The sequence below is a fragment of the Hermetia illucens genome, chromosome 3 (genome assembly GCF_905115235.1).
Source record: "Hermetia illucens chromosome 3, iHerIll2.2.curated.20191125, whole genome shotgun sequence".
Taxonomy (NCBI): domain Eukaryota; kingdom Metazoa; phylum Arthropoda; class Insecta; order Diptera; family Stratiomyidae; genus Hermetia; species Hermetia illucens.
The window spans coordinates 41,769,693-41,785,389 of record NC_051851.1 but is presented as its reverse complement, the minus strand read 5'-3'; the positions used below and the strand labels follow the sequence as shown (position 1 = coordinate 41,785,389).

The 15,697-nt window shown below is 42.8% G+C and overlaps 1 protein-coding gene across 2 annotated transcripts in view; it reads right to left on the bottom strand.

The window, feature by feature from the left end:
- LOC119653214 overlaps positions 1-14,290 on the bottom strand; it is a 157,916-nt gene extending 143,626 nt beyond the window's left edge. For both annotated transcript variants that reach the window (XR_005249657.1, XM_038057784.1), the window contains exon 1: positions 13,761-14,290. Coding sequence is in view for 1 of the 2 variants with exons in the window: in XM_038057784.1 (XP_037913712.1) it covers positions 13,761-13,827 (67 nt within the window). In the remaining variant the exon portion in view is untranslated. The remainder of the gene's footprint in view (positions 1-13,760) is intronic.
- Between the last annotated feature and the right edge of the window lie 1,407 nt (positions 14,291-15,697).

Genomic DNA, 15,697 nt, shown 5'->3' with positions numbered 1-15,697 from the left:
ATCCGCTAATGCCAAACATTTCAAAGTATAAGGGAGTAATTTCTTTATTCCATTCGCCTTTTCTATGAACTTCATGAGGGCGGCGACTTGCGAAAAATGAAAGAAATTGGGTTTCCAACAAAATGAAGTTGCGCTCATTCATCTACTCGCTCTACGGGAATATGATAATTTAATATCTGAAATTTCATGCAAACTTGGGAAATCCAATAATCTTTCCTGGAGAAACACTGTTAAGTTTTGATGTAAAATCAACGGCGTAATGAAAACCAAATTCAACTTTGATATTAAAATTTATCTACATTTCTGCACAAGGAGTGAGTGGAACTTCGCGTCGCGTTAATAAAAAATGAGTGTGCATTTATGTAAAGCAGTTCGGGCTTAATGCAATTTAGTTAAATAATATACGCGAAAGCTTGAAATCTGAGCGTTTCTGAACTCTTTGGAAACATAACATGGAATACTATTTGTTATTATTGGATTGACACGCTCTTCTTTCCGAATGTTGTGGTCTATTGTGGCTGTGAGGTAATTCCAAAATGTTGGATGAGGTGAAACAACTACCCTTCCATGTGAAGCATGGATGAAGTCTTTGTTGCAATAAGCTTTTGACGTAAACATCGTTTGGATACCTACATAGAGACAAAGCCATGGAAGAATTTTACAAGGAAATATAATCTCCACAAAAATTGATGCTGTTTCTTTCTGAAAAAATGTGACCTGCTACCTTTTAACTCAAATCAAATCAATCAGATTTTCGCACATTTGGTCATCTACGTTTTCTTCCACAATCAGTTCATCGATGCAGGTTGCTTGGACATTCCCGAGTTAAGTGAAGCAAGATACATAGAGGAACTCTGATGAGCACTTCTCCCCTTAAGCATACTTGGTTTGTTATTTTCTGGCAACTCAATGAAAAACAAGGAGTCTCGGACTAAGGTGTAAAGACTAAACTGTATTGCGATGGTGAAATGACCATCATGAGTGGCCGGATACGACCTAGAGGGACGAGCTAACCCAAAACCAAAAAGAAATCGGTTAAATGGACCGTGAAAGTGGGCCCGCAAATACTGAAGCTCAATCGAAACGCTCCGTCAAATAAGTGCTTGTTCGCCTATGTGCTAGCCAGGCTTGGGAATGAGCGGGGGGGGGGGGGTCCTTTGAGCGCTTCGATACCTCTCGTATCATTAAATCAAAATTACCGCCCCCCGCCCCATTAATATCAACATTGAAAAACCTTACTCATTACATATCTGGGCGTTCGTAGTTTCCACCTTTTCACCAAATTTCGGGTCAATCGGTGTAACCGTTTCTGAGAAAAGTGCGTGTGGTAGACAGACGGACGAACATTGAACCGATTTTAATAAACAACACCTTAAAAAAGACGGTTTGACCGCATGCCTGGTCATCACGAGCCGGATGCCGGACCGACCATTGGCGACCTCCACATCCAAGCTATGGCCGACCCAGTTTTCTACAATTACCTCGGAATTCTGTAAGGAACCGATTTCGTGAAGGATGCTCTCCTCTCTGAATTCCTGCGACGTGAAAAACTGGAACTGAATCGCATCTAAATGCTGGCACCCTGACCTACGCCATCGTTCCATCTCAGGCAGGGTCTGCCTCATTTTCTTTTTCTATTAAAGATATTACCCTTATAGACTTTCCGGGCTGGATCATCCTCATCCATATGGATTAGGATGATCCGCCCACCGCAGCCTGTTGAGTCGCATTTTATCCACAACCAGACGGCCGCGGATTTGCTCAAAGGTTTTGTCGTTATGTAGGCTACGGAATCATCCTTCCTCATGTAGGGGGTCAAATATTCTTCGGAGGAATCTTCTCTCAAAAGCGGCCAAGAGTTTGCAATTTTTTTTTTTGCTGAGAATCCAGGTTTCCAAGGAATACATAAGGGCTGGCAAGATCATTGTCTTGTACAGTAAGAGCTTTGACCCTATGGTGAGACGTTTCGAGCGGAACAGTTTTTGTAAGCTGAAATAGGCTCTGTTGGCAACCAACAACCGTGCGCGGATTTCATCGTCATAGCTGTTATCGGTTGTGATTTTCGACCCTAGATAGGAGAAATTTTCAACTGTCTCCAAGTTGCAGTCTCCTATCTTCATTGATTTCGTTTGACCAGTGCGATTCGATGTTGTTCGTTCTTTTGGTTTTGGCACTGACGCATCCACCATGTAGTTCGTCTTGCCTTCATTAATGTGCAGCCCAAGATCGATCGCGCGCCTGCTCGATCTGGATGAAGGTAGACTGTACATCTTGGGTTGTTCTTCCCATGATGTCGAAATCGTCAGCATAGGCCGGTAGTTGGGTGGACTTGAAGAGGATGGTGCCTCTCGCATTTACATCGGCATCGCGAACCACTTTTACCAGGGCCAGGTTGAAGAGGACGGATGATAGGGGATCTCCTTGTTCTGGGCGGTTGCGGGCTGTCCAGCCTAGTAAGATAGTCGAGAATATCTTACAGATGTTGTTAAACATCGTGAGACCTCTATAATTGCTACACTGCGTGGTATCCCCTTGTTTTTGTATGGGGCAGATAATGCGTCGTTGCCGTCAGGGAGTGTTTTGCTATCTCACGCCTTGAGCATCAGTTGGTGTAATTGGTCGCCTCCCTATTCAACCAATCCGGCTGTAATTCCATCGGCTCCTGGCGACTTATGATTTTTAAGCAGATGGATTGCCTCGGCTATTTCTTCTATACTTAGTGGTGATAGCGTTTGTTCGTCGTCTTCAGTTGACGGGACCTCTAACTCACCGATATTTTGTTTGTTGAGGCGTTCATCAAAGTAGTTAACCCATCGCTCCCATATGACCAGTCTGTCGGAAATCGGATTTCCCTCTTTGACTCGGTAGGATGAGCATCGACATGTCTGAAGCTTCGTCCTACAAACATTTTGGTGAAACCTCCGCCCTTTGTGCGGTTGCTCCCTTTTTCGAGTTCACAGACTTGTTGGTTCTTCCAGACTTCCTTTCTCTGCCTGTCGTCTCTTCTCTGCTCGACGGAGTTCGTGATAAGTCTTACATTCATCGTCGAACCAGCCGTTCCGACCTTTCTTGCGGCTCTTTCCAAGTATCTTTGTGGTCGTATCAATGATGACGCCCTTCTGGTGGTTGTGAAGATCATTTGATGATGCTTAATCTCCTGGATCTGTGTTGACTGCGATTATTGCGGCATCCATTTCCCCCTTATAAGATATTATTACGGAGGGCAGTGTTTTGAATGGCTTAAGTATTCCCTCTCATCTGATTGTCAGAGGGGATTGTAGGCGGTGTTGTAATTACAGTCGGGAATACTATGCCAACGAGATAATGATTCGAGTCTATATTGTCCTCCCTATATGGTCTGACACTCACTAAGGCTGAGAGTTGGGGGCGTTCAATCAGTACATGGTCAATTTGGTTCGAAGTGGTCCCGTCTGGAAAGGCCCACGTATGTTTGTGGAACGCTTTCCGTGCAAACCAGGTACTTCCATCAACCATTTCGTGCGATACTGCTAACTGAATAATCCGTAGTTGATTATTATTGGTGTCCTTATGGAAGCTATGGGAGCTGACGTATCACGTAAATATGGGCTTCGTCCCTACTTGGTTGTTAAAATCTCCAAGAATGATATTTGTTCTCGTACTTGGGACAGGCTTCAAGGGTCCGCTCGACTGCCGCGTAGAAGGTGTCCTTCTTCGACTCTGAGGTCTCCTCTGTAGAAGCGTGAACGGTTATGCTGCTTCTATTTCTAAATTGCCTCGCAAGCACCGAGTGCATAACCTCTCGCTTATATTTTCAAAGCCAATAACAGCAGGTTTCATTTTTGGGTGACTAGCACATGGTTTATTGGATGACCGCTATAAAACTATACATGTAATGGCTCTTTCTAGGAAACCGGTCTCTATCCAGCGCATATGTTGCAACGCTGTTAAATCAGCCTTATATTGGGACAGACTATTGGCTAGCTGCTCAGCTGCATTCGGTCTGAACAGGGAGCACACATTTCATTAGAAAATGCTCAAATCCTTATTCCGTTGTCGTTGCTACATTCAAAATGCATGTCCAAATTCCGGATGCATCTTACAAACTCTAGCGTGGAACGGATGAAACTGCCATCGTGACATAGGGAACAGAGGCATAGCAGTGGCGGTACAATGTCATCGCCAAGTCGACTTATTGCGCGCTTATTTTTACAACAAATAACAGAGGAGTCCCTTCCATGCAGCTGCTTGTAAGCCAGGGTTTGGGCTGACTCCACTTAACTTGAAGGATCGATATTTCAATTCTCTGAGTGGGGTGAAGTGGACCAAGAGCGGATCGATGAATGGAAGGTGAAGGCAATGCAAGGTAAACGCGTGAATTGTCTTTGGCAGCCATCTTTCGATTTGCATTTATTGAACGAAATTTGACTTCTCATATTGTACCTAAATCCCTCATGGCTTGCCTTGATGTCCTGGGACTCACACACAGTCCGGCTCAAAACATGCAGAAATATACTATTCTGCATACGTGCTCGATGTCGCTGGGAATTCTCGATGGATTCTCCCATTAACCTATGCTTGGCACTTAGTGCTAGTATAAGGTAGAATCCGGCATCTGCCGAGATTGTGACAACTCGGAAATGAAAATAAAATTATTAAAAAATAGAACTTGAAGCGAACTCTCAGACCTCAGATCCCTGCGTGATCATCGATAATAATAATAATAATCGTTGGCGCAACAATCCATGTTGGATCAGGGCCTTGAAGTGTGTTAGAGCACTTCATTCAAGACCTTAACGGTACACTAGGAGGCAATGTGGTCAGCATTGTGCTCGCCCGAGATTATTACCCTGATTTGACTCAGGTACTCATTCACAGCTGAGTCGACTGGTATCCGACGTCAAATCACGATACAAATTCCACTGCCACCAGTGAGATTTTAACCGCGACCTTCCGTACGACAGCCTTGCGCTCTAACCACTCAGCTATCCGGACACACGTCGATGGTATTCCTAAAAAGGAAAGGTGTTTTTATAACGAAAAAAATATCTTGAAATTCCGGAAGAACACGCAGTCGAAGCACCGAAATTCAAATCTTTCTAATAGTAACGGTGCGCTTGCACCTTCTCAAGGTCTAATACATCCTTATCAACTTGTACTTAGATTTGCAACCCTTCGTAATGAGGCATTGATTAAAATTCAGTCATTGGTATCACTCAATTCCATGCGATTCAGAGGGAGTTATTAATAATTTCGTGAGCTGTTATTATACATACAATTCGCCAACGCCGATAATAACATTTGCCCGCATTGCACGAATTTCAATTCAATTCACTTCGATTCACTTCCTTAAGACGAAACCGAACTCAAATGAAAAACGAAAAATATAAGAACTGCACACGTTGCGATTAGAACCCCAGATTAGTAAACTAGTTTTCACAAAGATCCATGTGATGATAACGCTGTTTAATGTGTCTTTAATGTAATAATTGACGGAAAAATAATGAAATTTTACACGAAAACTTGAAATAGTAAAAAAACTTGGCAGGATGAAACTTCTTCCTCGTCCAAAAACTGCATTCCGACCAAAATTCAGAAAGACAAAACAACATCTCTTCTTTTTCCGCAAAATCGATTCCTCATGCCATCTTCCGCTCATCAGCTGTCTCCTAGATCAGCCGGTCCCGCTAAACTTGACCTTGAACTTCGCAGTTGAGCAACACCTCATGCCCCGTTCAGAAACTATGTTGGAACGTTGCGTTATGAAAACACATCAACGTTCCAAAATTACGTAGGTACAGCAATTGAGGTGAATGTACCTTATCACTGTTTGGGGAATTAAAATAAAATTTGGAACTGTGCAAATGTAAATAAATTTTTGGTGTTAGGCAAAAGGGACACTGAGATAAATACTACCCTGTGACGGAGATGAGAGATGAGATTTTAAAATTGATTATTCCCTGCTTGTTGTAAAAAGCGACTGCAATTCTAGAATCTTCTTTACGTCTTGGAAACAGATTGCTTTCGAAAACTGGTAATTATTGGCCTATGATATGTACGGATGTTACTTGTGAATGGCATCAAGGCTCCCCAGAATGTTTGCTTACTCAAACTTCATGAAGAATTTCAGGGATATAGTCTGAGGTTAAGCAGGGTAAGATGGTGGGACTATCAAGAGCATTTCTTCCCTTTCTGCAGTCCTGTCCTATTACACCCTAGTACGCTTACCGAAAATAAGCGTGAATCTGAAGACGCATTGATAGCGACCCGCCCACCGCAACCTATTGAGCCGGATTTTGCCCACAATCGGACGGTCATGGTATCGCTCATAGATTTCGTCATTGTGTAGGCTACGGAGTCGTCCATCCTCATGTAGGGGGCCAAAAATTCTTAGGAGGATTCTTCTCTCGAACGCGGCCAAGAGTTCGCAATTTTTCTTGCTAAGAACCCAAGTTTCCGAGGAATTCATGAGGACTGGCAAGATCATAGTCTTGTACAGTAGGAGCTGCCCTATGGTGAGACTTTTCGAGCGGAACAGTTTTTGTAAGCTGAAATAGGCGCTGTTGGCTGACAACAACCGTGCGTGGATTATACAGAATATTAACTGCCCGATTCCAGGTCAGGGCGAGGAACATTCCAATTGTTCAGTGTTACGCAATGACGGAGACTTTCGATTCAGGGTAGAAAGAGCAACTCGATACGACTTTCTAAAGGTGACATTGCATTCGTTATCTGTGATGTGAATACCAGATTTAAGAGTTTTATTCTACATATGCGAAAGAAGAGAAGCATTCACATCGGCGTGGATGCAAGATGGGGAGGAGCTGTTTGGTCGCACATAGGATATCGAACACTTTTGCTGCGTGGCTGACAAGGGCGGGACTTTGCTTAGCGATCGACGAGTCGAAACGGACTGTTGGCGGGAACAGTACGGAAAGATTTCGACGGAAGAGTTTTCTCATTTTCCGCTTCCACAAGCACTGCACTTTGAAACAATTCCATCTGTCCGCGCTACACACGTGTTGCTCTGAGGTGGCGGTGAGGATGATGCAACAACCCTGTGAGCCACATCTAAACCAAGTGGCCGAGGAGAAGCTCCGCCTCTGGTGGCGCTGGGAAACGCTATACTCACTTTCAGTTTCAGGTCGTGATACAGTAGGCGAATGCTCCAAAGCTCAATCAGGGCCATCGGACCGGAGTCGGCAACTCATATGAAGTGCCTTCCGCCGCGAAATCTTACCAGAGGTTTCCTAGTACCACGAGAACTGGGATAGCCCTCTGAATTTCCATGTCTCAAGAGAATTTCATTGACATGTCACGGGGATTATGGTTACGCACAAATGTAGAAAGAGACCTTCGGCCTCAAACGTGGAGTTTCGTTTACAATCGGGTGCCGTACTCCTTAGTTCGGTAGAGATTCAGGCACACCTTGCATCCGCCAGTATGAATGCTGAACTATGTACTCAGTACCATTATTGTTTGTCACAGCAGAGTTCTGATTGTGGTCATAAAACTAATCCCTGTCTAACGAAGCCCGTAGAGCTAGGATTAAACGGCGGGTTAAACCACTCGGGCAGCATAACTGTGGGCGCCACAAAAGTTGAAAAATCAATCAAACGAATAAAATCGGGAAAAGCAAAAGGATCTAATGGCATTGCAACTGCAGCTGGGCTCAGGGAGTTTCTCAATCACATTATTGAGGAGGGTAGAACCCGATCTGACTGGTAAGAAAGCATCGCCGTTCTAATATTGAAAAGGAAAGGCAATCCAGCTGAATGTTCAAATTACCGTCCGATCACACCATGAAGTTAAGTTATTAAATTACTCCACCACGATCCGATGAGTAAAGTTATAAAGTGTGCGAATTATGTCAAAACTGTTTCATAACTCTATCGGTGTTCACTCCGAAAGCGTCCTCACGCCACTCCTATTTGTTTTTGCTATGGGCATTGTTATACGGGACATCCAACCTACAGCATCCTACACACTGCTCTATCGAGATGATGTTCGCTAGTGTCTCACAGCAAAGCTGATCCCGAACAATTTGTCCAAAAGTGCATGCAATAAGTTTCAGACTGAATTTGAGTAAAACAAAATTGTTTATCCCTGATCCCAGTAAAACAGGCCCTACCACTGTCAGTGGCAGTGAGATACCCACAACTGACGAATTTAAATATTATATTTTGAATCAATCAATATCAGCCAATGGTCAACTGTATTATGGAATTCTGCACGCATCAGCGTAACTGGGTTCCACAACTGGCGTTCTTTGCAATCTACACAATAGGTTCATCGCGGTAGCTACATAGTGATTATCGACTGTGAATGGCAATGAGCGGCGGTTTGCGGTAATGGGGACGATGACGTTGAACCAGTGGACCGTTATCACATCCAAACTGAGGGGATCTACTCGATGGTATGGACATGTAATTTGCGCTGATGAAAACTCACTTGCCAAGATTGGTCTGAACAAGTTTTAACATCTGATTTAATTTGATTGACTTTAATTATTTTGTTTTAAAATTAAGGCAGTGCTGATATCTCTACTACTTGATGAAGAACCGGACCAACTATGGAGATACTGTATTCACTTATTGTTTACCCCACAGAATCCGCGCTTCGGGCATTAGGATGGTCAATAAAACCAAATAACATGGTTGCTCTTGGGAAAGACCGAAAGGCCATTTACGGTGTCATCATCATCATCGTTTAGTGGGCAGAGTCAAATGATACGTTACACTTGGTATAGTAGAGTGTTTCTTTTTTCTAATGCTCTTCATGACGTCATTAGTCCTTACCAGTTTTGTAAACCTGTTTTTGGTGACAGCCTAGCCAGCTAGCCATTTAACGATGAATGATACTATGAAATATAAATAGCTCCTAATAGTGCTATGAAATTCTTCTTCAAAGGCTCTAGCTCTGGTCGATCAACCAATCAATTATATCAAATTATTTTCATTCAATTATTGAAGGTTGCCCAAATTTGTGAGAAATCAAGTAATAAATTCTTATTCACAAATAGCGAATTAAGAGTCACAACACCTTCATTGAATCTGCAAGTGCAAGCAAAAAGACACAGGAAGGAGTGATCAACAATTAATGAGAGTGAAATTTGACGATCCAGTAGTGTACGAGAAGGTCGTCTCCAAGGCCTAATTTAAACACAAACAGTGAAGCGGATAATTTTTCTACAAAACCTTGGCAAAACTTGAAGCGGCAAAAATTAAAAGAAGTAGGGGGATCTCCACCCAGTATAATAGTCAAAGTCATCACCGCCAATACTCCGTACAGAGCAGGCAATGAATCCATTGAGAGCCCCTCGTTTTGAGCATAGGATCTAGTCCGTGGTTTATCCTGATGATATGTCCTTACAATCACATTCCAAAAGTAATCCTTAAGATTTCAGAGCCCGAATAGGCAGGTTCAAGCAGAGAAGTAGGCCGGCGGTAGAGAAGGTCTAGACGGGCATATTCTTGTGCTTAAGGTGGTGGACAGCGAAACACAGGGAGGAGCAGGGGGACGATAGTCCGATATTGGAGGACAGTTCCAAGCCCTACCATGGAAGGCTGTCAGCTATTGCAAGGGAAATATTAATAACGGGGGCTTAAGAACCTTATGTTTACCGGGAATTCGTGTACAACCATTCTCAAATCTAAATTAAAATTAGGCCACCTCTCTGGAGACGACATCCGGATCCTCGCTAAACAAATAAATTCCTTCGGGAGGAAGGTCTCCTGGGCCGCCTTGACATCGCGTATAATGAGTGATACCGATCCAACAGGTGAATGCCTTCTTGAATTATTCTCTGCAATAGGCGAAAAGTATGTAATGCGGGCAAAACAACATTCAGGACCGGCGCCTGACAACTTTACCCTTCTATAAATGGATTGCTCGCGAGTTCGAGTGTGTCGGATGAACTTTCTATATCGGATCACAGAATAATAAAGTTTGACATTGAGGGCAATTCTGAAGTAAGAGATCTCAGCTGAGCAGATTGCTACGTCCATGTATAAGGCATCTGGATAATAAGATGGCTCATCAAAAGTTGAGCTGAGATATTGGAAACAAAATGCGACTGACGACTGTGGTCAAAGACCTGAACAAAGTCATCATTGGCGCATATGAGGCTAGCTGTCCGGGTAGGATTGTCATAGGAATGTAGCTTGGTGCAGCAGAAACCTAGCCAGAATAAAAATAGAGGTCCGAAAGCTCTTCAACCGACCGAAACAAACCGGGGACTAGCTGAGGAACAAAATGAGATTGAACAAGCCTCATCTAGACCATAAAAGGCTGTAGCGGTTGTCTGTCTGAAGGAAGATGAGACATTTACTAAGAATGCGGATGGCAGAGTACATCTGCTTCCCGGGGCTCATTCCTCGGAGTCCTAGTTCACAACAAAAGACAGCAACATTCTGCCTAACACGCCCCAAAAAAAAAAGGCAGAGGAAGAAAGAAGAAAATTGGAAACTATCAAAAGTGTTATGCTCAGGAGCTAAAGTGAGATGGGCAGCAGGAATTTTTAAACCCCTGAAATCAGGGATAGCGTAGCTGGTGAGCGGCAGTGTACTGTTGGGGTATATTCCAAAGGCATATGGAGAGGTAAAAATGGTGATAAAAAGATCCGTTTTCATCTTAAATCTTTTAAACCAATTTGCGTATCAACATAACCACTCCAAAGCATTCACTATGAGGCGCAGCTTGATCAGTTAAGAGACATTAAACTACCTGGCATGGAAATTAAAAGAAAAACAGAGGTCGAATACTTGGAAATTACATTATGCAAGAGATTGCTTTAGAGATCGCATATGAGAAACATGAAGGACTGAGTTTATTTTTGCAGGTTCATAACGGGGATGAAATGGAAATGCGTCCCTAAAATACTGCACTGGATATAGATAGCAATGAGCAGACAGGACCAAATTCAGCAAAGACTGGCTTGTGTCTTTCTGGGTTTGATGTGGTGAACAGGCACCTTTACGTATATCATAAATGCAGGTAAGGGTGGAAATCTTCAGGCGGGAACTGTCGAAATCTAAAGAAGATTGACATTCTTTCTAGGTGGAATTACTGATACTAAAGCATAGCATGCAAATAAAGTTTCATTTCGATGAGAAGATTGTGGCAGCCTAAGCCAGATCTAACTACCAGGTACACTAAAGAGCCCTTTACAACAGAGGAAGCGGGCGTAGGTATCACTAGTCTAAGGAAATCGTGCTTTCAATCAATGGGTGGGTACATTATTGTATTTCAGACGGAAATACACGCCATGGATAGGTGTGCCTCCTTCGATCTCCAAAGCAAGTAGAGATAGTTGTGATTCTGATGGCGATTGAGGTACTTGGGTCCAACCACGGGAACTCTAGAGTGGTACAGGGATGCCTTAATAGACGAAATACGCTCGTCTCGCGCAATAAGGTTGGGATATTCTGGGTTACAGGCTATATGTGGTTAGAAGGGAGTGAGGCGGCGGATAAGCTGGCCGGGAGAAGGACTGGAATGCCCTTATACGTATCAGAACTCTTTTGTGAAATCGGAAAAAGGTTCATGCCTTTGACGTTAAGGAATGAAAAAAGACGATTGAAGGAACTATACTCGGTGAACTAGAATGTAGCAGTCCAGGCTACTCCTTAGATAATACGAACCTGTGTTTACTAATAGCAGTATTTTAGATTTGACCGGGAACAACGCTAGAATCACAATGGGCATCCTCACTGGTCATTTCACCCTTCACTGGTCATTTTGCAATCTTACATGTCTAACTTGTCTCCCGGACACCGTCTGAAGATTGTATGCGGTCTGTGATAAAACCTCCATACCTTTTCTGGGAGAGTGTTCGACAATTGTTCAAAGTAAGTTGAAGAACCTGGGAGAATACTTAAGACCAGATGTCAAGTTGAAACACTAGAACATATTAAAATAATCGTCAGTAGGCTTGATTGAAGTACTTCGGTTAATAAGTACATTATAATAATTAAATGAGCGCAGTAATCCTTTCCCTTCTTTTTTACCCTATTTTTTTGCTTCCATCCGATGCTATGCACAAAACTAACATTCCCTGTCTTCCAGACTTTGATAACTTCTTAGTTCTAATTCGTTCTCCCTATAAATTTTCTGTACAGAGATTTTGTGTAGGGTACAAGTAACAGTCCCAAGGTAGTAACAAGTATATAATACAAAACCTAATTGAAGATGGAATATTGAAAGACGAGACATCTAGATTGAAACTGAGAGTGCTTAGATGTGTTCCAAATACTGAAAATAAGTTCATGGTTGGTAATTTCATAGCTTCTCAAGGGATGTACGAATGATCCTCTTGTTCTCGTAAGAAAACTTGTAAGTTGAGTTCTTAGCAAGAAGAATTGCGGACTCTTGGCCGCGTTCGAGAGAAGAATCCTGCGAAGAATTTTTGGCCCCCTACATGAGGATGCACGATTCCGTAGCCTACATAACGACGAAATCAATGAGCGATATCATGACCGTCAAGTTGTGGAAAAAATTCGGTTAAATAGGTCACGGTGGGCGGGTCACTTAATTCGTATGGAAGAGGATGATCCAGACCCGAAAGTCTATAAGGGCAGTATCAATGGTAGAAAAAGAAGACGAGGCAGACCCTGCCTAAGATGAAGCGATGGCGTAGGTCAGGACGCCAGACAGCTTTTAGGGATATCGAATTGGTGGACCTCGGCGCAAAACCGGGATGTCTGGAGTTCCTTATTAAGGCAGACCTAGATCGAATACCGGTTGTTGCACCGTTGATGAAGATGATTTAAAGTTCATTTGGTAATCGAAATTTTGGAAATAAATGTTCGTCTGTGCCTTCGTGACCAAGCATCTTAAAATGTTAAATTGTATACCCAATTTTCGCTAAAATCCGTCTAAGATACAAAACTCGTAGTAACTACTATTAGCATACACTTTATTCGTAAGAAAATGAATACTACGCTTTGATCGAATGTCAACTCCCCGATCCCTATGCTCCAGGTTCGAATCCCGGTCGTCATGGATGTTTATGTTCGTCTTCGTGTTTGTCTGACTGCTATAGGCGTATTATTTGCAAACTAGCAAATTTGATGATAGTGAAATAGAAAAAAATAACCATAAAAAGGAGAAAAATGCGTGGATATCCTATTTTCCGCAAAGGAGTGAGAAGGAAAGGAAGGAAGAGTGTATTTCTGGTATATATGGTATATGTGATGAATAGTTTTAACTCAAAAAGATTTTAATAAACTGGCTAATTGAAAGACAACGTTCTGTCGCTTGTAAATTCCTGCGCCTAATCTTGTCAATCCTACCAGCAGACACAATTCAAAGGTACATCTTTAAACAGATAGAAAATGACTCAGACCCGCCGAATATCAAGCTAAAACCGAGCCTGGTATATTTTTACATTCCCCAAGGATCGCTAACTTCTTCAATTCCTTCGGAGTTTTTTAACTTCAGTAATAAAAAGAAATTGTACGATAAATCACTACTACAATCCTAAATTACAATTATAGCTTCCTTCAACCCCCACCAATAAGCGTAACAATAATAGCCATCTTACAGCCAAATGGTCCTAATATAATTAACGACTTAATAAGAGAACGTCTGTCTTGAGCAATCCCTGGTAAGCAATATATCGCCTGCACAACAAAAATGTTTGATTTGCTATTCTTAGCGAATAATCGCCTCGTACTTTTAGGGCACATGTACACCCTATTATAAGAGCCGCGTTTTCATATCAAGACCGCCAGGAACGGGGCAGCTATGGTATGTACATCAATTACTAACATTGAACTTACCGAGCTGGGAGTGCTGGACAATATGAGGAGGTGTTCTTGGTCTGGGCTTCGAGCACATGGAAAACATTTTGATTGCGAAAGTCAATTGATTCACTTAGGAGGTAACCAAAATAAGAAACTCAGCTTATATATGAATATACGACAGACCGAGATAAGCACAATGTTCACTACGACCGCAATTATAAACCCCGAGATAAAATTTACCGGACTTGAGGCGAAATTCTGTTAAGGAAGCGGTGCTTAAAGTCGCTCATGAGTTAAATTTAAGTGCATGCCAAAAAAAATTTAGTGTGCCACCAACGATGCTCTAACCACTTTTGATACAAAAATACGCACTACTCCGGTTCGGTTTTCATCCTAAATAGGCCCACAGATGATACTGCGATAAAAATTCCCGACACCCACGAAAATCTCAATTTGCAAACCTTCTTAAGTTATATCGGCTCAGTCGTCACCTCCCTAATTTTATGAATGGGCCACCAAATACAAGCAGAGTCTGGACACGTCTCGGTTTGTCCTTGTGACACACCTTAAATCGTCAGCGGCCGAAGCTCTACTGAATGAACCTAAAACGAACAAGCTTGCAGACTTGATACCATCTGACGGCTGGACCAAAGCCGACACACATCCTTCCCCTCTCATACCCGAAAAATTTCATCAGGATTCTGCAAAAGGATCTCGAAAATGTTAATGGAGAGTCTCGTTCCTTTCACTAGCTTCACTAGCTACGTCTCCGACTCCTATATGTGTGGCCGAGGTGGAAACCTGTAAAGGATAATCTACCATCGCTGTGGTCGTGCATTCTCGCGCCTTTCAAAGCTTTCGAAATAGGTAAATAGGTTATATATTGACGAAGGCAAGCTTTCCTTCGTTTAGTTTCGTCGAGTTGAGATTTTTATTTGTCTACGTCCCTAAGCCGTGTGGGTGGCGCGGGAAGGACTACGAGATATTGAACTTCGAACCTAGGACAGGCCATTTATTGGTGTTTTAGGGCGGTGGAGACAACGAGACCAATTTTTGAATTTCAATTTTTGTGGGTTTTAGTAGCACCATCTAATGAGATATGATCGGACTTCGTGGAGCTGTTTTTATGAGGCAAATATTGTACTGGAAAAGGATATGTGTACAATTCTAATGAATAGATCATTCCTTAAAAATTTGGGGAAATTCCAGTCAACCGAGAAACATAACATCCTATCTTACCATGTTTGTCTCTCCGGGTCTACAATAAAGGAGTTTATGCCTAGGTTATTTTAGGTAGGTAGGCGTCAGTTGCCGCACTGAGGACCTCAGTTATTTGTATGGTGCCCGGTTTTGTCGCCACGAACTTGGAACACCGCGATTGCCGTGACAAGAGCAAGAAAAGCAGAATCCATCCGATTTAGATCGTTAGAGCAGCCGTTAGCAAAGGTATTTCTGGTGTCCTCAAAGATTTGTTTGCCGTGTACCCAAAGCCTAGCCCTAAGTAGGTTTGTCCCTCCTCCCTACAATTTCGGAAATGCAACTAGTAGCATATACCCCTGTCCCGTGTAAACCACCGTAATTCTGTATGCATCTGTTCATTTCTGGCTCAAAAACAATCGCAATCAGGTTATAGGGCCATTCTCATCTCTTGAGTAGTGTGAGTAGATTCCACCCTTTACAATTCCCAGTGGACGCAGACTGCGTTCACTGACGCACTATCAAGAGCAGTGCGCAGCAGAACGAGAACTCAGAAGAAGGTGAATGTAGGAGCGGGACGCCAAGACTGTTCAACGCGTCTGTGGCTGGTGGAAGATGCCCTGGTTAAGTTCCTATGCCGAACAAGATCCGTAATGAACAGCAAGAATAGTTGCCTCGTCACCTCCAAACAGCAAGTTTACTACAAATAACACCAAAGAGGGAAGCCTAAAACCGCAAGATTTATGGAGATGAAGCCTATTTTGGGCTTTAATTTG